Source organism: Limulus polyphemus, unplaced genomic scaffold (assembly GCF_000517525.1).
Source record: "Limulus polyphemus unplaced genomic scaffold, Limulus_polyphemus-2.1.2 Scaffold552, whole genome shotgun sequence".
Taxonomy (NCBI): Eukaryota; Metazoa; Arthropoda; class Merostomata; order Xiphosura; family Limulidae; genus Limulus; species Limulus polyphemus.
In genome coordinates, this window is record NW_013666162.1 from 238737 (window position 1) to 262571 (window position 23835).

At 30.4% G+C, this 23835-nt stretch overlaps 2 protein-coding genes across 4 annotated transcripts in view; both read left to right on the forward strand.

Moving 5' to 3' along the window:
- The window catches only part of LOC106459055, a 66198-nt gene extending 45299 nt beyond the window's left edge, over positions 1-20899 (forward strand). Inside the window, exons 3-12 of the mRNA XM_022385429.1 lie at positions 732-784; positions 3545-3607; positions 6179-6337; positions 9846-10028; positions 12400-12474; positions 14544-14634; positions 16865-17156; positions 18098-18346; positions 19386-19745; positions 20767-20899. Of these exons, the coding sequence (XP_022241137.1) occupies positions 3556-3607; positions 6179-6337; positions 9846-10028; positions 12400-12474; positions 14544-14634; positions 16865-17156; positions 18098-18346; positions 19386-19745; positions 20767-20775 (1470 nt within the window). The 5' untranslated portion in view covers positions 732-784; positions 3545-3555 and the 3' untranslated portion in view covers positions 20776-20899. The remainder of the gene's footprint in view (positions 1-731; positions 785-3544; positions 3608-6178; positions 6338-9845; positions 10029-12399; positions 12475-14543; positions 14635-16864; positions 17157-18097; positions 18347-19385; positions 19746-20766) is intronic.
- Positions 20858-23835, forward strand: part of LOC106459048 (bromodomain adjacent to zinc finger domain protein 2B-like) — a 96225-nt gene continuing 93247 nt past the window's right edge. For all 3 annotated transcript variants that reach the window (XM_013918624.2, XM_022385427.1, XM_022385428.1), the window contains exon 1: positions 20858-20991. The gene's annotated coding sequence lies outside the window, so the exon portion shown is untranslated. The remainder of the gene's footprint in view (positions 20992-23835) is intronic.

Consider the following 23835-nt stretch of genomic DNA (forward strand, 5'->3'; position numbering starts at 1 on the left):
TAATTACAACATAATAAAAGGGAAAATAACAGTTGGTAAAACATACTCGCGGTTAAAACATTAATCTGTGTATGGAAGCACATTATGTTAATGTAACAGTAAATTGACAAACAGTAATTTATTCTGGGAAACATACTAAATGTATCCTTGGACCATTTGTCTGCCTTCTTTTATCGAAACGTGTAGGATGTTCCCCAAAATAAAACCACTTCATTATTCATATAAATCGTTGTCTGTCAGTCTACTGTTAAAACACGAGGTGTTATTCCCCCCGGGCGTGGCTTAGTCGGTATCATGTTCTGATTTCGAATCTGTGGGTTTGTTGTTCGCGGCCCGTTGTCTCAAAAACACGATCCACACTTCGGGGCATTGGGTGCGTCATAAGAGTGACGGTCAAATCCCAGTGTTCGGTCAGACAATTGTAGCACAAGAGTTGATGGTGGGTTCTGTTGACTAGAGCTGCCTTCCATGTTGTCTTATGAGTTCAAGATTAGGGTCTGCTATGAGCAGGTACCCCTTTGTGTAGCTGTTTAAAAAAAAATCTGACGCAAACATATCCTTTCTTATCAGTCACTGCATCATTTGGCTAAAAACTTGCTTGACAAGTAAAATAATTCCAGAAAAACGTACAAATGTACATTTTTTTATTTATTTACCGTCGACTGCATATTTAATATAAAAAAACTGTTTAGCATTATTTTGGTTAAGTGTGTTATTTGTTTCTTTTGTAGGTACCCATATAGAATCAATAAATATCTGATTATATGAATCCCTTCTGCACAAGGTAAGTTATAATCAAATGGAAACCCCATTGAAGAATGTTATTTGTTAGTTTTGCAAGAAAACGTATGTATTATCAATATCAAAACAAGCAACTGATAGTTTTATATGACAAGCAGCGACGTATGAATATAAAAATGTATATATATATATATATATATCCCAAAGAAAATATTGACAGCCTTGTATTTATTATTTATCGAAAATATTTGAAGTTATATATAAAAGTTAAATCATGAATTCAATGTACCAGTTGCCATGTTTAATTAATAGATATTCTTGAGATGACACCAGAATCTTGTTTATATTTTGGCTGGATACAACAGGATTTTACACGTTAATTATTTAACAAAACCTGGGAAATATGATACTTTCTAAACATTAAACAAGTGTACGATTTGTTGTTTAACTTGGGTTTGTATTAGAACACCTTAAACAAATCAAAGTCACTGTGTAGTAAAAAAAAGTTATTTCAATTTCTTTATAAATATTTATCCTAACACATAATTAGCTTGTGTTTACGTGTAGCCGGGCCATCACAAAGTACCCTAAATGTGGAGTCTGCAGTCCCAGACTTTCCTCATCTTAGGAACGAACAGTCGCCATCTTTCTCTTTCTTGTGATAATTATATGCAAGTGCTAGCCTTGCTTTGATCACTCCTCTTCTTCTCTGTTGTCGAGTTTCTTGTGGAGATCAAAGCGCGGGAAGGAGAGAGTTTGGGGGTAGAAACAGATAGCTCGCTTTAGCGTATTGATTAGCACGCCGGGACGTGGGCTTCGCTTATTCTGTTTGTTATAGTTGCCAGCCTCTTTCGATCTCGTAATATGAATGTCCTCTGGTTACTGCAACGTTCCGGTGCCATTAAAAACAACATTTCTTCGTCCACCATATTTTCATTTTGTAGCAGCTTCCGTTTGTTTCTCCTTGCTTATAAAAAGTCTTAATAAGCCAATGTTTATATTAAAAAATGTTTTTAAAAGAAAATATTAATTCAGAATCTTCTAACTGTTTTGGAATATCGAAGTTATTTAGTTAAAATATATTCGTTTATCATTACTTTAAAGGCCTTGGAATGGGGAAGTTGAGAAGTAATTAAAAGAGCCTAACTCTGTACGTGTAAATCTTTATATGAAATTGGAGTAACAGAATAAATACGTTATAATTGAGAACACTTTTTGTGGACGGTATGATAAACTGAAAACCTGAATTTCTAGTAATCTGGTAATACACACATTTAATTTCCGTATGTTGAACTTTATTGGATCAACACTGTGTCTTCATTCTTGGCAAAAAAACAAACAAAACAACAACAATTACTTTGAATAAAAATAGTTGTGTGTGTTTGTTTATATGTATATATATATAATTTTTCTCCAAGCAATATGATCTGATTTTAAATATATGATCTGAATGATAATCAATCAGACAATTAACCAGTGACTTAGAAGTTCAATACAATTGTTATGTTGAAGTAAGGAATGTATAAACTTATTTTTTTTGTCATTTAATAAGATTGTTAAAATAAATGTTATTATATATATATAATATATTGATTATTTGATTATTAATAAATTGGGTAACGTCAGAGGTCAAATTGTGATCCTGTGATTTCATTAGAATTTCTTTACTCGAATTATATTTAAGTAGTTAACCGTTATAATTATATGTTATTAATAATTTAAGAAGTACTTGTATCATACCTGGCCCATAATATATATATATATTACTAGTTACTATTTCCTTCAATAGAGGACAGCACGATATCTTAGTTTGATATAATATAAAATACCAAATAAAATTGGGTAACGTCAGAGGTCAAATTGTGATCCTGTGATTTCATTAGAATTTCTTCACTCGAATTATATTTAAGTAATTAACCGTTATAATTACATGTTATTAATAATTTAAGAAGTACTTGTATCATACCTGGCCCATATTCTGAGCATTGATTTTAAAAAATCTAACCGTAAACATTTCAGGCTAACAATAGTATTATAGAGCAGTTTATTTGTATTAAAAGAATTATTATTGGTTTTTCATGTTGGTTATCCTCTGATTGAAAGGACCCAGTATATGAAAGGATAATTTTTTTTGTTTGATGTTGTGTTAGATGTTGGATTTACTTAACATTATCTGTATGTACAGTTCAAGTCCTCAACTAAAAGATTGAAAATTTTTGGTCAGAAATACTTGGATAAATTCTTGTTATTGGTTATTTCGTTCCTTACTTGAGATATCTTGATTACATACATGAAGGAATATCTGCATTATAAACAATTAAAGATAGAAACTTGTTAAATTATATGTCTTTTTTTTTTCACTAACCATGGAGATTGTAATGGTGATACAAGAAACTTTGTACAATTTATCTGTTCTTTTATTTTTTTATGTAACTGGAGAAATCTTAATAATGATGCAAGAAGTCAAGCACATTCTATTTTTTCAATCCTTAGTAAATATTGAAATATTACAGGGTGACATAAGAAACCTAGGAAATTATATTTCTTCTTTTGTTAGAAGATAGATAAGTCTTAAAGGATGACAGGAGAATATTAAGTAAATACACAATCACAAGTTCTCTACATGTAGTAGTTATAGAAGTCTTAAGGGTGACAAAACCATCTTCTGGTCTTTAATATTTTCTTGGAGAAGTGAACACTAAAACTTCTATTTCAATATTCACCTCTTTAGAATAAATTACAAAGCTTTTAGTGTAAATAATTTAATAGCGGTTGCAAACAGACTGTGTGTTTTTTATTATAGGTCTGCCATTGATGGTTTTTACTATGGACAAGCCTGATCAGAACTCTCAGAGTTATCCAAAAGGTTAGTTGAGCTCAGTCAATTTCAAAAAAGAAAGTTTGATTTTTCAATTGCAGTTTATCTACTTGGTATAATATTTGTTAGTTAACTTGCAAGATCCATTTACAGAACTCCATAGTAATGAGATTTTACTGATGCCTTGGTATAAAATATAACAGTCAAAGTATTGTTCTGATCTAATTAGTGTTGAAGGAGTGATTTTCATCTGAATTTGGTATATGGAAAGAGCTAGAATTTTGAGTACAATAATTTTTCATCCACGACAATATATACAACTGTTTTCATTATTTGTGGTTAATACTTTTGAATTTTGAAAGTGATTTGTTATGATTAACCTGTGGTTTTAAGCTAATATTTCTAAGTTATTTAATTTTATAATTTCGTTAAATAGGTTAACTCTTTCAGCATGGGTTCGCCCCTGGGATCGACCTCGTAACCATTTTGTGCTTGTTATAGTTTTCATGCTATAACTTTTAAATTAGTGACCGTATGTTAATGAAATATGGCAGATTATCGGTTACATTACAGTGCTTTCATATGCAAAATATCAATTTTCTTATTAAGTTTTAAGGTTTGTAGAGGAATGTTTTTCTCGTGCCTTTTTTTTTCTTTTCTTTTTGCATGTTGTCTATCCAATATGCAAAGTAATTTTCATTTTAAGATTAAAAATACTTTCAAATTTCACATGCAAAATCTTTATAATGTTCAGATAGTTAACAAATGTTTCTTAAGAAAAAAACTTTACATTTTATCTGTTATTTTTAGTAACGAATCTCTGTACGGGTTTGATATATTTGACCAATCTTGTAATCACCATAAAAAATTAGGAAATAAATATATGTATTATGCCTCTTTCATTCTAAAATGACAACAGATTATAACACAAAAACATAGAATAATAATACATCAAATACTGTGTGTGATTCAGTACATGAGCGATATCTTAGCAAATAGAAAAGGTAAGAGGTTCTTTTATTCTAGCTTGTCAATATCAGTAATTTGAGTTCCTAATTTGTACGAAACTATAGACTCAGTATTTTGACTTCACAAACATCTAATTTGAACCAGTGCTGCATTCAACGCGTGTCACACAAAAATCGATGTTTAACTGTTTTTTAATATTTACTTTCAAATTATGAAATTGAATAATGTATAATACTAAAATTTGAATTATAATCTACAGTTTGATACTAAACTTATTGACATAAATTCATGAAATAGTAGTTCAATAAAATTTTGAATGCAAGTGAACAAACGTGATGACATGGCCTTTGACGCGTGACCCGTCTGGAAAGGGTTAAAACATATTCAAAAGTGAACTTTCTCAATTAAGTTGTTTTATGTGTTTTTGCTATTAGTATTTTTAATAAAAGTTTAGATAGCTGTAAACAATTACTTAATATCTTTATATTTCTGACTTTTTTTTTTTTAGGCATTTGTGTGTTCAGCAAAGCAATTTTCTTTTTCCCCTTTCTTTGCTTTTTATACCATTTAAAGAAAGAGTAGAAGACATGATGTAAAGCTCCATATTTCTATTTATACAAAATCTAAATCTTATTATAAAAATTCCAACTATCAATTTTTGAAGATGTGCTATCTGATTCTTTAAACAAGTTTATGGTAATGAATGCTATCCAATGAAACCTGATATGGATTATGATAAGGAAGTTTGTGTGACTTATATAAACACGTGTACCGTACTCTTTCATTCCAAAATAGCTTACATACTTTTTATATGCCATGTTTTATATTACAATATGAGAATATAATTTCCTTTGCATGAATATATTCCTACATTATGTAAACAACTGAATGAAAGAAGAACTACTTCGGGGAACTATATATTATTCTCATCTTATATTGGGGGTATAAAAAGGAACCGTTAAGTTCAAGTCTCAACAATTATAATAAAGAACAAAATGTCTAATTCAAAGGTTTCGTAAACATGTTGTAAAAAAAGAAAATATAGTGATTAAAATAGTTATTACCATTCATATCAGATATTTTTTATGTTCACTGTTTATTTTTATAGTGGTTTACTTTTTCTTGTGCTAAGATTAATTGTTATTCCTTATACATTTATTGCTTCATTGTTTTATAGGGATGTTTTGTATGAGAAATAGTTTTCTCTATGTTATGTTTATATTACAGCTAAAAAATAGATAAATTGATATTAAGGGAGAAGTATCAATAATGCAATATTAAAAACTAAAAAGATATTTTTAAAGATATAACGGTAAATTTTCATATTTTGGATTGAATTTGTATCATAAAATTTTTAGAATTGAGATACAGATAAATAACTTTTAAGATAGCTATAGAAACAAGGTGTACACTTACACCCTCTTCATATTCGTATTTTCATCAATGTGTTTTTCAAATTTATGAGGAAATCTAGTAGTAATCATAATTGACCTGAAAAGAGACTTGTTATATTTTGATAATATAATATGTTAAAGAAGACATCTTTGTATCTAGCTAATCATGTTGTACTATATTAATGTTTCAAGTTTCCTAATGCTCTTATCACGTATGTACGGCATTCTTTTCTCTTTATCCCTGCATGTTCTATAGCTCTGTCCTTGCCTGTACTTACTTCTGTTTCCTATCAGCCTGGGACTTTCTCTCTTATGGGGTCCTCTTCTGCCTTCAGGCCTCCAACATCTGTTGGTGCACCTTCTAATGGTTGCAATAGTCAACAGCCTGATTCTAGGCCTCTTGCTTGGTCTTCAGGTACAGTATAGTGAATGCCTGCAGCTTGTGTTTTTATACTTTTTGTACAGTATTTATATATGTATCATTATTTGAAAGGATGTTAAAAATTCATTTTAAATATTTGATAAAATATTCTCTTGCAAAGATTGTGTGTATATTTTCTGTAAAACAATGTCATATTATTTTACATCAGTAAATTAGAAGTGTTATAAGATAATGCAATTAACTGATATGTAACTCCAAGTAAATTCTGTAAGACAAACAACTAACTTCTTGTTGTTTTTATTAAGGACTTATGAAAAAAAAAAAACTTTATATACTGAACGTAGTACCAGTGTTGTTTTCTTATAGTAAATAAACTCTTATTCTTATGAAATGTCTTAAAGTACAACTTATTATAGAGAAAGTGACGGTGGAAGGCAAATAAAACGGAATGGATAAAGTATAAATGGGTTATGTTGGAAACATTTGAGCACTGTTACTACGTATTGAGCAAAAACCAGTTCGAGACTGTGTTAAAGTGAGACTTGGGAAACGTTGAAGAAGAAGAAGTTAAGAATATCGTTTCGTGATATGAATTATATAAACTTAATAAAAGAAAAAGAGTATTGTGAAGGTTAACAGAATTAAACCATGAAAAAGATTAAATCATGTATTATTTGAAATTTTTATAATATTACATTTTCCTCAAAATTGTATTGTGTTATCTAATTCGTGTTTATTGTGGGATATGCATTTTATTATTAATGCTTACGTACAAACAGTTTTTGGTTTTCTGATTTCTACACCCTGTTCAGCTTCTTATGATGCAAGAGATGAAACCAGTTTGGAAAATATGTTAAAAGTAATAAAGGAAAGTCAGATGTATCATTTTGCTTAACTCCAGTTTTATGGAATACCTTTTGAAGTATTAGTATGAAAATACTACATTTTTCTATTAAGCTGGCTATCCATAAATACAGTTAATCATAAATTGTAAAACGTAATGAAAACTTATTTTTTGTGTGTTTCTAAATGATTTAAAGGAATAAGAAAAATTAATTAAAATATTATTTGTAGTATAACTAGAACGTATGCATAAGGTAAGTATTTTCCTCTTTATCCAAAAGTTTGAAAATTTACCCAATCAATTTGAATTGGTAATGGCATTACCTGCCATCCCAGAGTCCCTTATTTTTTTTCCTAGTAATATTTTCATATTGATTCACTTATACTTTCTATGAGTATGCACTGCTATAAAACTTAAATGCGTGTTAGTGGTATTGGCCATAACAAGTGTTTCGTATTAAGAGTGGCAACAGAGACATAACCATGTCAGCATAAAAACTGTACGTAGTCTGTTATTTTAATAGTGTCCCTTTATGATTTTATTTAGCCTTTCTAAGTTCCTACTTTACATTACTGAAGTAAATTTCAACTTTCTCATTTGAGGAACTCCAAGACAGTGAGTGACTAACAAAACTTGTCACAGTGTTAGCTTCTAAATTTGTTTTAGCTCATCACTCGGTAATGAATGCATGACGTCTCACCAAGAGAAACTGCCATTTAATAACATGGATATCAAGGAGGAAGAGATCCAGATAAATTTAACAAATTCATGACTGTCTACTTGCTTGTATCCAGAAAGTCTTCCAGATTCAAGACGTACACTTTCACTATCTCACACAGTCTCAGTCACAAGCATCGTAGTGTATTGCCTGCACAAAAACATTTGACTATCTGTCTAAAGCATTGATGGGGAAGAAAATTAAATTTATGAATAAGAAATCAGTTGCTGAGGATGTACTGTATGTTTTTTCATTTATGTAGACTTCCATCCAGTCATAATTTGTGGGTTATTTGTTATTCATTATGAAAATTTACAAATATGTAACCTTAATTTTGACAAGTTGACAAAGAAGTTTGCTTCTGTTTTCAGCAGTATTATATAATTTGAATAATTAGAAAAAAAAGTTACATTTAATACTATGTAAGCTTTCATAGAATCATTGCAGTTTCTGGCATACATTTCTAGGAAGTATTGAATTTGGGTGTGACAATTTTGAGACTTTGAAGTCACTTTCCAGTTTTTATTGTTTATGTACCAAATCTTTTACAGATAATAACCTTAATTACCAGACTGTCACACCAGTCAAGTACTGGAGTACAAAGGTTGAGTGTATTATATTAAAATGAATTTTAGAGTCTTCGTTATGTCATTTCAATCCATGTCACTGTGTCCAGTCATATACTTTCTGATCACCATGCATCTTCACAACAGCCCTGCAACTTAGATTACATTGTAAGAAGCTTCTTTATAAGGTTGTCATGTCAAAATCTTGCTTCTTTTTCGTGCTGCTTTTCATAAGTTATCTAATGTATGAGGACATCGAGTTTCCCAATGCCATTTTCAACTGTCTGATTTCACAGAAATCTATAGACATTATATCAGGTGACTTGACTATTATGGCTTTGTATGGAATAGCAAGAATACCCATTTTATTCTCCAGCCGTTCGAGGTATGTGATGGTTGAACTGATATGTTTTGGTAAACAACAAGTGGCTTATGTAGCTTTTTTCCTCACAGGTGTCTTTTTCAATTATCTTGTGAATTGTTGCCTGTTGCATGTGTAAATGTTTTGACACTGACCTTTGTGTTTATGGATTCTCACCTGCTACAATGTGCCATGTGTAAATTTTTTGACACTGACCTTTGTGTTTATGGATTCTCACCTGTTACAATGCGACACACTTTGCCTACCATGGCTGAGGTACGACTTCTTGCAGGTCTCTTTCTGGATGATCCTTGTTCCACAAGTTGATCCATATTGCTTTGTTTTGTGTAAGAGATACCCCATATGAGAAATTCTAAATATCTGATCTGAATGTGCTGAGTGTATGAACATTTTGTGTCAGAAAGAGCTGTTATGTACCCTTCTAAAAAAAAGTTTTTGGTGATATCACGCTGATAAAATGTACTTCTGATACATTCCATTCCACCATGACTTTATATCACTTGTGTTTGTTACATAACTTGCTGATTTGCATATTCAAAATGACTTTAACATAATATCCTCAATTCCCTATAGTTAAAGAAACAGAGTTCTGAGATCATGAGTCATGATATTTATATCTTAGTAGTTTAATGTACTATTTTCACTGATATATTCAGTTTTTTTAATATAAGCTCTACATTTCCAAATATATTTTCTGTGCAAATCTATTAAAACTAGTGTTGGAGCTAGATTGAAACTTTGTGCAAATTATCAAGTTTAATTGGCAGTAACTTACATTTTAATATTTATTTGATACTTTTTGCCATAAACAAATTTTTAAAAAATGTTATACATCAAGCACTTTTCTCAAAATGTCATTTTCTGATATGTGTAATATTTTTCTTTAATAATTTGATTAAAGTTTTCAGCCAAGACTTCAGTTCTTCTCTTCTGAAGTATTAATTTAATGTTTACGCTTAGTTTTATTTTTCTGCAAAGACTATTAGTTAAATTCCAGGTTTTTCTGCAACATCTCCCATACATTAATTTAGGATCCCATACATGGTGGTCCCCAGCAGAAGCTGTTTCCACCACTTCTGGCTTGTTTTGTGCAACATCCAGCCTTCAGACTAGCTACAGCAGCTCCCCTTGTGGAAGCTTTAGGCCAGATAGTGCTGGCACTATAGTGTTGGATACTACCTCAGCGTCTGATCATGTGCCACAGCCTCGTAGAAGTGAGTGTTGGCTCTTTGTCAGCACTTGTGTTTTAAAGTATCAGCTTTATCAGTACTACTGCTTCGTATAATAGTGAATTAAATTTAGGCCTTAATATATACATGTGTATATCTGTAAGACTAGTCCAGAAGTGTGTTAAGGAATCCTTAAGTTAACATGAAACTAAAGTAGAATGCATGTAATTGTGGCTTTAGAGTTGTTGTAACTGAGTTAATGTTTTCAAAATCATTTATTCTTTTCCTAAATCATTCCAATTATAGAAAGAAGTTACTTATTGGCTTAAAAAATGAAAAATGGAACTCATCTAATTATATATGTATATATAGTTTTTTAGGGTAAAAAAAACAAATCTGTCTTTAAGTTACATGAGTATCTAAATTTTGTGAGGTTATCAAAATTTTCATTGTAATTCATTTTCAAGATGATTTGCACCCAGTAAAACATTCTGAAAATTGAAATGGTATAATAACTGTTGGTAATGTTGGTCATCACGATTGGAAACAAATAATCAAACTGACAGTGCACTAAAAAGACCAAACAGTCCGATATTACTTTTGCACTTCTTTTACAAAATTGACATAGTTGTAATGATTCTAGTAATTGATATGTTATGGGAATGTGGAATATTTGAAAAAAAAAACTTGTTACTCAGGAGACAAAATGCTACAAAAACATACTTGTCCCTAAAAATCTACTTACTTCCTTCTCATCCCACAAAATGAACACAGAAAAGTAGAATATAACTTTGAAGATTTGACTTTTTATCTTGCAGTGAATACAATCAATACAGTGTAATTTTGCAAAATAAAGTATACGCCATTTCCAACCAAACGGAGCTGCTTTATTTCCCTTGTCTCCAGTCACAGACAAAAGTATTGGTTCCTTACACTCAATATAAGATAATTCAAGAAAATATATGAAATATAAGCAAATAGTGAACATTAGCCTATAATTAATGCTACAAGGACCAAAATATACACAATATCTGGTATTTTAACAAACAATCTGTGTAAAACAAACAAAAGGACTTGAGCAATATCAAATATTTGTTGATGACAAAAGTATTGGCACCTTTCATTAAAAGTCTTATAAGGCCCTAATAGAACTAATTTAATAATATATTAATTCATTAGAAATCACTGCACAGTAATTAAGCTGCATTATAAAGTTTATAGCTACTGAAAGAGGTAACAATTGCTAACATCTTTTAAAGAACTTTATAGTAACAAAGCAAATGATGGTCAAGACAATGAACAAATTGATATCATGAGCATTGGGTATTATGAATATCTGTGTGTTATCAACCTATCTATTTCTTCAATAAATGCTGAGGCCAGTGTTTCCAGTTAAAATAACACAAGTTTCAGATCTGAAAAATGTCAAATTCAGAAATTACAGACATGCCATATCAACTGCTTGTAATTTAATACCTGACTGTTATTGTTTACATATAGTTTGTATTAAACGTTAATTTAAAAATTTTTTGTGTGTGAAATGTATAAAAATGAAACTTAGCATTTTAATATGTATAATAAATTGTTATATTGAACTTTTTAGTGCCACAAAGCATGTTAGATATCTTTCTGTGTAAACTCTATAACCTGTTTTTCGTGCAAGCATGTAGCAAATGCATTATTTTGTAATTGATATGTATTTCCAAAAATGTAAGGTAATTTGGGGGAAAAAAAGCAAACATTTTGACAGTTTCGTGTAAACACTAGACCTAATGATTGCACTTATTGGCTCATTTCATTTAAAAACTTGAGGAAAAAATATGAATTTTCAATATTGTCCAAATGTTTGTAACATTTATTTTTATTTTAGTCACAATTCAATAAATAAAGATAACTTGTAAGTAATTCTGACAAAAACCAAAATATCTAAATTCTCCATAGATAGAATAAAAATTTAGAATTTATAAAAAAAAAAAACTGCATTTATTCTAGTGGGTAAAGAAATATTTCAACCAATGAAAAACAGCAGTTTTACTACATTTTGACTCTGGAGGCTCAAGAATACACATAAAAAAAATATCAAAAATAGCATGGTATTTCATACGAGTCTAAGTGGTTGAGTTGTAAGATTAATAGAAATTTACAAATCTGTTGAACACTGTGAGTAATTATACTGTTGATATATTAGAATGGAACATTTGTGCATATTTTTTCAAATATATTCTAAAAATTGCATAATATATTAATCTTTGGAGATGTCTAAGTATTTTTATTAAAAACAAATCTTAATTTTTTTAAATGGTTTTAGAAGCATTTTTTAAAGATACTCTGGAATTTCCTTAATTACACTTTTTTGTTTTTCTAATTAAGGAAATTAGATTTAATTATTTTCTTTATCACTAATTTGCTCTTTCAGTCATAGAGGAAATGTTAGGGCATCTTTATGCAAAACCTCCGTCGGCTGAGGTTTGCCATGAACCTAAAGTTGAAGGTAATTCCTTTTTCACAGCACGATTTGAATTGGATGTTGTCTGCATGACATCTGCAGGCTTTTTTATGCAATTCACTCGCATGGTTTTGTGTTAGGTTTTGTATTTCTTCTCTTTTTTTACTTGTTGTAAGGACAAAGAAACTAGGAAATATTTGAAATAAATCGAGAATCAAATATTAGTTAGACTAGTGCTAAATGAAAACATTCTGGTGTATTTGTGATAATTGTTGTATTCAAAAGAGTGTCGTTTGGTATGTACAAGTAATTTTGGAAGCTTTATATAACATAAAGTTATTCTTTTAAGTTTTTTATATATTTTGTTAAACTTGTTTAAAAAGTAAGTCAAAGTTTTTAACCAAATCTGTGCCATCACCAATGACTAAAAATGCAAAAAAAAAAGTTTTATGGTTACAAGCAGTTTGACACTCGTAATATTTTAAACTACAGTTCAGCTGTAGCAACTTTAAATACAAAATACATTACAATGGTTGCTAATATTAATAGATGGTGTATAGCACCTATCATGATCAGTGTGTGTTAGTATGTATAACATTGTGTTATAATTTCCATGTTACAATCTTTTAGAAACTAGAGGTAATAAGTTAAAAGGTATGAAAACATCTGGCATCATTTGAATTTTGTGTTCAAGTAATTGTGTTGTGTTTCCTTAATATTTGACATTATATTAATGAAGTTCTGTTTCATGAGGTTTATTTAATATCTCACAAATTCTGTGTTAATTTTTTAATAACTATTTTTATCAGTAGAAATTTATTTCATTAAAATGTTGTCATTATCATTACTAATAGTTTGTTTCATAAGATTATTTTGCTTTTCAAATGTCTCTCGTGCATTAATATTCCATGAAAAATAGCTGTTAATAATGTCTGAATGCATGATCTTAAACTTAGGAAACCATTAATAGGTGTTTGGCTAAAATTTATTGCATGTACTATGACATCATCGATACTGAAATAATGACCTGTATTGTTAGGATTAGTGTTATAGTACCAGTGCACAGATGCATGAACCTGTTACTGTTGCTTTTTATTTTAGTATGCTAGTGTAAATGTTCTATGTGTGCTTTTAAAGTTTAGCACTGTGCAATTTTATATATCTAAACCAGTTATCTCTTAAAGGTCTCTAGAATGTCATCCTGGACAAAATATCAGGCCATATCCCCATTTATATGATGAAATTTTGTGGATACCACTGCCCAAAATATATATAAAATATTCACGAATAAGAATCTTAGGCTTGTTCATTTGTGTATGAACTTAAAGGATTGAGTATACTTCACACATACAAATGGATGACTTTAAAAAGAATAACACATTTATGGCACTGCATTGTTCTTATTATTATAGAAAAAATTTAAGTATTAATGTACGTAATTCTTGATTGGTAGAGATAATACCTGAACTATCATATGAGTTTGAAGTGAAAATCTCTAAAATAGGGATGACAGTTTGTATAAGTAGTACATTTTATTATGTATGTAGTGCTTTGTTCAGTAAAAACATGCTTTTGGTGTTGTATATAAAATTAAAGTTATATTTTTTACTTTTGTTAAAAAATTACTATTTTGTACAAGAGGATTTTTCAAATAATAAACTGTGATAATTGATGAAGAAAAATTATTAAACAATCGTTAATATATATAGAAATTCCCAAGTGGTATTAAAGAGTGCTATTGGAAACTGGCAAGTATTAGAATGGGAAAAACAGTGTTGTACAGTCATTTAATGAGGAAGTTTCTTGCCCAGAAGGATACCCAGATTTACTTAAAGGTCTTGTCTTCTCGGAGATTTATGGCTCATCAGCCCTTTACTTTGGATTTTGTTTTTTTGATTGCTTAGCTATTTCTCTGTTTTTTAGTAAAAAGCTGTCTCAAGTGTGTGTTCTGTTATTCTTCTAACGTTCTTGGTACTCCTTTTTCCGTCAGTAGCAAGTCATACCTTTCACGTTATACTTTATGATTCTTGATTCTCTATCTTTGTTTAAAAATGAGATTTCACTCTGTCTGCTTTCCAACATTATTTTGTTATTTTTGTAATATCCGGTTTCAGGTGTTAATGGTTCAACCTCATCCTATCATTCCTTCAGCACTCGGGTAAATTCTTCCTCACCAAATGAATTAGAAACTTCGGGGAACAAAAGGTAAAAACGTTTTTCCTTTTTTTATTTTACACATATTGTATCTTAATGCAGAAATGAATGGAGGTATAGGTTGTTGATAAATAAAAAATATTGATAATATAATGTAGTTCTACTTTTTTTTTACCTTTAAAATTATCTTACTAATAAAAATGTATATTTCAAATTTGTTATTAAATTACAAAAAATTAGTTTTTTATCTTGAAAATTATTCTGTAGATTTATAATGTTTATAAAATTTGATAAACGTATGTACAATTCAGTTAGTTGGTACTTGAAATAATATTAAATATTATTAATATTAATTATTTATACGTATGAAAATTATTTTGCACTATTTGCTTAATATAATGTGGATTTATGACTAACCTAAGTCTCCTAAGCTGTCTAAATCTTAAGAGATATTATAGGAAAAGTGGCTTAAAGTAAAACAGGGCATTGTAATTAGGTGAGCATTTTTTTTATTTCTAGTTTTACAGTTTTTTTTTGGAAATAAATTAGAATAGGAGGAGGGGAAAAAAAATCTTGGCAATATGGTTGCACCAGTGAAATGGAACTTTTATGGACATGCAACTGCACAAGAATGAGTAATAAAGTTCCCTTTTTTTGGCAGAAGAATGATGATGATGCAGACATAAAAAAATCTATTATTTATTTTTTATGCTTGGTTATTCCTGAGTGGGAAATAAAAAACTATATGTATATATTATAAGTATTTTATTTTTATCTCCAACTGTGGCAATCTGAAGTCAGTGGGATCTTTAAAAAAAACAAAAAACTACCTGCCTTATGATAGGCTTTAAGTTTCTTGTGTGTTGATTTATGACAATTATTTAATTCTTGTCAGTTTTAATAATTTTCAAGTTACACTTTAGTTTTGATCCATGGAGTTAGCTTACATTTTATCAAATTTATTAATAGTTATTTTAAATTTTTCTTACAAATTGGCCTCGAGTAATATTATTAGGTTTAGTAGAATGAGTTTTACTGAATTAAAAAAACTTTAAAGACAAAAAAACTAAGTCAATTTAAAATAATTCTGTGTGTTAAAATGATTAAGTTTTTAAAACCCAATTGTGCAAAATAATCATTGAATTTAGAGCATGGAAATTTTTCTTTTAATGGTTTGAATCATGTATTTCATGGATTTTTAGTTACTGATTTTAATAATAAACAAGTGTGGTTAATCTTAAAAGTGTATTTTAAATTTATTGAAAACGGGATAGATTATTTTTCAATATTGGTATTATTGCTGCTACAACTATGGCTTTTTAAAAATGTCTTATTTGTGAAATTAGTTATTTTTTTAATTTTATAGGTTTGTACATTTGTAGTGTCAGAGCAATTATTAAAAAAAAGATATATGAATTTTTTAGAATTTATTACACATTATGATCTTAATATAGCTAAGGATTTCAAGAGCTCTCATACTTATTGGTGTTGAAAAAATCTGAATTTTTTAGAATTTATTACACATTATGATCTTAATATAGATAAGGATTTCAAGAGCTCTCATACTTATTGGTGTTGAAAAGAATCTGTACGATCATAACTTTAACTTATCTGGTACAAGAGATTGAAATCGTCACTTTAGAAAAAATTGAGGCATTTAAAAAAAAAAATGCCATCATTCTATTTCTAGTGAGAATATTTTCTACCTGCCTGTAGTATTTGTAGTTATATCTAACTCCATTTCAAGTTGGATAGGTAAAAGGTTTAGCCCAATACATCTCTGTGGGTTTACTTGTATACAGCTAAACATTTCAAATTTAGCTTTTACTTCATTTTTTTATGTAGTGAAATCTGGCACCTGGACAGCAACAAAAAAAAAAGTACAGCACATTTCTGCAATTCTGTATGGGTGATCTGTTTCTTTTTAGGTTTAATTTAAATAGTCTTAGTTCCTTGAAATATCCCTGCCACACGGATGACTTGACTCTTGAAATAATGACCTACAATTATTCATGGTGACGAAAAACAAAATTCTTAATCAACCACACCATTGATTTAGTGCTTACACTTCTAGTATAACCAAGTTGTTCACAGTATTGTTATTTGAGATATATAACACAGTAAATAAATGCTTCTAAAACTTTGACAGTTCCTTTTGCTCCTTTTTTATTTGTTTTTAAAGATTTAATATAATTTAGTTACTCAGGAATAAATGTTTGCAATAATGATTACTTAAGATGTGTGATTACGTTGGTTTTCATGCTTTTACACCGTGTTTCAGTGAAAAATGTAAAGAAAATGGTGACATTTCAAGTTCCTCACCAAATCTGTCAGATAATCCTCTTCTAGAAGCATCTGTGCATGTTCCAGAAGGAAGAAAGAAATCTGTTTCTGAAAAACAGAATAAGACAGACTTTCGGGTGGTGTCCACTCTCTCTACATCATCTGTAAAAACAGAGAAGAAAGATGACAGTCCTAGGTCACCACAGTTGTCAGAAACATGGAAAGCCTCAAGGAATGGCATTCAGAAAATTGTTATTACAAAAACTCAAGGAAAATACAGAAAAAAGCAGGTCAGGCCCATATTTTCCATAGTTTCTTTTTTTATTCCTTCAGTAAAAAGTATATATATATATATATATACATGTATGGTTTCCTCAGCTTAGTCATCTTTTCACATAATTTAGTCAAAAAACAATATTTTCAACTGAAAGCTGGTAGTTGGTGTAATATTTGTGTTAATTTTAATCTTTTGAATGTATATAAAATAAGTTTTGAAAGTTTTATTTGGAAATTTTTTGTGTTTGTTTTTTAATCAGTAAAGATTTTCTATGCATTATGTTGTACTTATGGCAGCTGATGTAAAAATTTTAAAATAAACTATATTTCGTTGGTTATAAATTCATGTGTAGAAAGTGCTTTGCTATTAAAAATTGTTCCTGAGAGATCCACCAATAGGTGGTTAATTAGCAATAGCAAGTTTTTAAAGTATAACTGAGTTAGTTACACCAGCCAAGAACATGTTTTTGTTAGATAATATATTTCAATACAGAAGGACCCTCATTTCAAAAAATAAAAAAAAGTGAAAAAATAATTAAGTCTTTAAAAAATGACTTTTTATTCGAAATAATACACAAATTAATCTTTTTTTATGCATACTAAATAAAATTACTAGACTTTACATTCAGTTTTTAACTTAACCATCAAGTGACTTTATCCACCTATTTAAAATTAGCTCAGTAATACAAGTGACTCTTGTACTGATAGTGGGAGGAACTAAAGTCAGTCGTAATACTTTTTTAAAAAGACCATAAGTACAAAACAGAAAGATTTATTTGACTTGTTCTCTGTACTTATGTTGTAGGCTTGAAATTTTTCATTTGATAATATTAAGGTGTTAGAAAGTTTCATGGCTATTTTATTTCAGTCTTATTATTCCAATGAGATGTTGTTCTAATGATAAAAAAAAGATATTAAGTTGGCTTAAAAAAGTTCTTTTTATTAACCGCCTAAGCCTGAAGGAGCACTGCCACATGAAACCAGTTCGGATAATGAGAGTCAGTCAGAAGACTCCAACGAAAGTAGCAATGCTGCAGGAAATAGCTCCAGTAGTGAAAGTGCAAGCAGTGAATCTAGTGAAGTAACAGGCAATCACACGCAGCAACAATCAAAAGAAGATGATAGTAAACACCAGAGATCAAAACTAAGGCCAAGGAAGCACAAGAAGGAAGCTGAACCTCCTCCTAAAAAACCACCAGATGAGGTTAGCTGAATAGCTTTGTGAAACAGTTACTCCGTTTAATTAAATATGTGTTTAAAAAAAGAATAAGTGAGAAAGACAATTTTTATTGAAAGATCTAAGTGCTAGTGGTGAGTGGTTGTGTGCTAATTTGTCAATTTGACACCTGCCAGACTCTTGTTGTTTTAAATTAATGTTATTGCATGACTTTAGTTAAGAACTTTATAGATTTTATTAATTTGAAACCAGTAAACTTTACACTGAATCCTCACAAGTAAGTTATAATTCCTGTTTATTTTACTACATTTCTAGTCTTTATGCTTGCTGAACCTATCTTTTCCAACATACTTAGTATTATAGCAATATATATATAACTCAGATAGTAATAATAATGCAATAGTATAGCAGTATGTAACTTGGATAGTAATGATAATGCCACAGTATAACAGTATATAACTATAATAGTGATGATAATGCCATAGTATAACAGTATATAACTTGGATAATAATGATAATGCCTTAGTATAGCCATACAAAATCAAAAGAACAACTTTCTTAAGTTTAGTCTAGGTATTAATAGCACAAACTTAGAACTTGCACTGATTACATAGAATAGTAATTTTTTACAACTTGACAATACCTGTTATGTCTGTGACAACTTCTTTGCTTTCTTCAATACAAATGAACTTTTTGAAATAAACAAGAAGTTTTAATATGGTAGTTGTGAAGTGACAAATACATATTCCAGTAACCAGTGATATATTTTGGAACGTGTAACTATGGGCAGATACTGATTACATTTTCCACATGCTAGAAAATAATGGATACTTAGACAAAGTTGGTTCTCTTGAATTTTATAACTAATCTATTGAATGATATAAGTAAGATTGATGGACAATTATTCTGTCATTAATCAACGGCCTAAATGAAAGAAAACAATTACAATACATGCAGCATGGTGTATTGAATGAAGAGCATGCTAGATTGTGAAATGATCTAGTGTTTAAAACTTCAAATTTTTGAATAAAAAAATGCTTAGTTTTCATTCCTACCTTAATTATAGGATAACATTCCAGAACCTCTCAATTTGAAAGCTAGAACAGACTCTCCAAGTCCAGCCCACTTGACTGCTACCAACACAACATTATGTTTAGAATCAAGTCCAAGACAAGACGGTGACTTCATGCCTGCTCCTTTAGACTTGTGTATCAAGAAGCAAGAAAGAGGCGAAGATAGCACATTAGTAGAGCAGAGTTTGTCTCCAAGTGAGCTTCCCACCTCACTGTCCCCTACTGCTCACTCTTTACTTAGTTCCACATTCAACAGTCAACCTACTCCTACGGGGTTTTTACTGATACCAGGTTCTCGAAGACGAGGAAGGAAGCCCAAATATCTTGTTGCTCAAGAGAATCAAGAGAAGCAGGTTTGTGAGCATGATAAAAAAAAATTAACATTATAAATAAACCATTGATTTAAATATTAGATAAAGAACTACAGAAGATGAACATCACAAGAATATCTAATGTGCTTTAAAAACTTTTATCAAGAAGCATTTTGAATGATGGTACCTCTTCGGGAGCTAGCTAAAGCTACATGTTACACCTAAAACATGTTAACTAGCTATATTTATCAAGAATTTTAAAAAATTAGCTAGTTATACTTATCAACTATTTTTTGAGAATTAGCTAGTTATACTTATCAACTATTTTTTGAGAATTAGCTAGTTATACTTATCAACTATTTTTGAGAATTAGCTAGTTATACTTATCAACTATTTTTAAAAACTAGCTAGTTATACTTATCAACTATTTTTAAAAACTAGCTAGTTATACTTATCAACTATTTTTTGAGAATTAGCTAGTTATACTTATCAACTATTTTTTGAGAATTAGCTAGTTATACTTATCAACTATTCTTTAAAAGTACCTAGCTATACATATCAACTGTTTTTAAAAATTAGCTATCTATACTCATCAACTGTTTTTAAAAATTAGCTAGCTATACTTTAAGTTACTTTTGAAGCTTCTTTTACATAGTGAAAAAATTTGAACTTATATAAAAGAAAATGAAGGTGGAGGAGGGGGTAGCAGCTGCACAGTTTCTTCAGTTCCCTCTCCTTCTGCTGGTATCCTTTTGGTTTTTTTTATTGCATTCAATCATATTACACATTTTTTTTTTACCATTTTTTTTCCATAATTTTAAATGCTCAGTTTCAGTATATGCTCAATAATGGCTAATCCCTGTCTTTATCAGCCAGCCCATTTTTATTTATTATTATTATGCTGCAAAAAAAAATGTAGCTTGTGAAAATACTGCTATTTTGGGCTGGGAAAAGAAACTTTCTAATGTAAAAAAAGCTACATTGATTACCGTACCCTGAATTTAACTGCTGTAATTTCCAGACAGAAAAATAATGATGTGGTCATTCTTATTTATCCAAACAGGTTATTTAATTTCTTATTTAACAGACGGAATTTACAGATAAAAGAAATTCTGATATGAAACAGCAACAGAAACAGCTTCGACTAGCTAAAAAGTTGCAAGCTTTACAAGAGAAAGAAGCAGTTGAATCTCCAACTAAAGTCATTCCCAATCTGACTATTGCTTCTCTTCCTTCAGAACTCACAATATGTCCTGTGACATCACCAACACAGGTGAAAAAAGCCAAGGTTAGTATGAGAAACGTTTTAAGTTGTTATAATATCAGCTTCTTTTTTTTTCCCAGTAGAAACATACTTTATATGTGTTCATTAATGATGAACGTTGTTGAAAATAATATAAGTCCTGCGTTGTTCTTTCTAAATATTTCAAGCTGAAAGAATTGCTGTAAAAAATCAGTTTTGTTAATGTCAAGAGATTTAAAAGTTTTTTTTTTATTTCTTTCAATTTTTCTTTAAGTAATATAATTATTTTAACAAGTGATCTGTTAATTACCAGAGAAAATTATAGTTTGCTAACGTGGGGCACAATCTGCCGACCATTTTTGTACAGTTGAAAAAGTTGAAGTGCCAGGTCAAGTAGCTTTGGGTGATGATGATCAGTCAGTCAAATACCATTAATTGTTCTCCTCTTACATCATTTTCCTCCCAGTTCTCTTCTTTAATGTTCAAGGACTTCTTTTGAAACCTCTCAAAAATACCTGGTCAATATGTGGATGGTGTTCTTTACTGCAGGTGTTTATTTGTATTGTTCCCTTTGTGAGGGCTCAGCATGGCCAGATGGTTAGGGCGCTTGACTCGCAATCTGAGGGTCACGGGTTCAAATCCTTATCTCTCCAAACATGCTCACCCTTTCAGCTGTGGGAGTATTATATGTGATGGTCAATCCCACTATTTGTTGGTAAAAGAGTAGCCCAAGAGTTGGCAGTGGATGGTGGGTCTTTCACTGTTAAATTAGGAACAGCTAACACTGATAGCCCTAGTGTAGCTTCTCAAGAAATTCAAATCAAACTCTTTGTGAGAGAGAGAGAGAAACCTTCTTTGACTTTTTTATGGCTTACTCACATCTACACCTGCTGCACTGGAAACATTCCAAGCATTTTCAATTTTGCACTTGCAGGTCAGCTTTAGTACTGATTCTTTTTACATTTGTACAGAGTTTGGAATGACTGGTGTAAGTATTTTTGATGAAAAGCAGTGTGTTTCCAGTGAAATCACGTTAGAACAACTGGTGGTCAGGTGCCAAATTTGAGGAAAAAATCACTCCCACTAACTCTAAACTAAAAATGTCTGAGTCTTTGTACTTCTTTCTTTCACAGTTCAGTTCGTCGTAAAATAAGCTGTATTTTGACAAATTTGCAGGAAACACAACAAAATCCTGGATGTATTCAGCTGAGAGTAGTTTAGTGAACATGATTTACTCGTATATTGTTCGTTAAATCGCATGAAAGTAATACACGATCTCAGGTTTCACTTCTTCAGAAAATTTCTAAGTTTACAGAAAGGTGTTCTCTCTTTTTTTTAAATGTACGTTTGACAACTCAGTTTTAAGTGGTATAAAAAAAACATACAAGTGCTTTCTTAAAGTTTAAAACTGAATGGCAGTATAAGTCAGTTGGCTGTGACTGCACAAGTATCTTCCTGAAGACTTGAGTTTTCAGTCAGTAGTTTTTGTTTGTTTGTTATGAATTTCATGCAAAGCTACACGAGGGCTATCTGCGCAAGCCATCCATAATTTAACAGTGAAAGACTAGAGGGAAGGCAGCTAGTCATCACCACTCACCGCCCACCTCTTGGGCTACTCTTTTACTGGGATTGACTGTCACATTATAATGCTCCTACGGCTGAAAGGGCGAGCATGTTTGGTGGGACGGGGATTCGATCCCTCGACCCGCAGATTGCGAGTCATGCAGGGCCTTCTTTGATCGGAATGTAAATAGTTTTATCACCGTAGATTGTCAGCGTTTTATTTCGTCTCTACGGTATGATTTACCATCTATACATAACATTATATACAACCAGGACGAGATAGTGATTATCATCTATACATAATTTACGACACTTGTTAGAAATATCGAGAATTGCGATTACCTGTTACTGTAAATTTGTAAGTTCTTTGGCCTTTCATATATTTGGAGATTCTGAGTACTGGCCCCCATTCTCGTGGAAGATGAAAATCGCTGCTGTTCACGCGCCAGTAATACTGAAATAAAAATAATATGAAAGTGAAATAAAATAATGACCAAACAGCTTAAAACGTATTATTTTATCCTTAACGAATACACATACTTTCGAAATCACACCAAGCTCAGGTGATAATATGGTTAGCAAATACCAACTATTTAAAATTCTCAAAACGGAAATGACAAGTAGCGATATCTTTAACACTATATGCATATCCGCACAGTCCCCGAAAGTATACTGTTTCAAGAGCAAATTTAACCAAAATTAAGAGTAACAAATATTTCTATTTCTTGCTTTTGCAGTTCATATGTCATGCTGTGTTGTAGCTTACAGAGTGTATAATTCTTCTCGTGATTCATGGCATGCGGAAGTTTTACTGACGTGACAACAGTACAAATTGCAACGTTAAGCATCCTTTATGTGACGTCATTTTAGTGTCAACTAACTGACTGTCAGACAACAACTACTATATACTGGTGCGAATGGTTAAATCAGGTAACCCTTCCAGGCGGTGTTTGTTTCCCTTTCGGGGAAATTAGAAGTAGTTCTGTAGCATTATTCGTTTCATTTAATTTCGGTTTATGTCTACATATTAAAATGCTCTTTTTAATCCTTAACTGAAGTTCATCATTAACCTTAGCAAAAATAATTATAATTTGGTGGTTCATCACATTCATCTAATATATGTTGTTTTATATTGGACTGCTTTGTTACTTGTAAGTCTTAAATAAACATAAACCTCTTGTGTCCTGGATAATAAGATATGATTTAGGATTCTCATTTCGCAACATAATTTATATTTAAAATTGATAAAAACTGTCGTACAACATTTTTTGCAACTATTAATAGCAGCTAATAAAACATTTCATAGTATCATGATATAAAAGACTG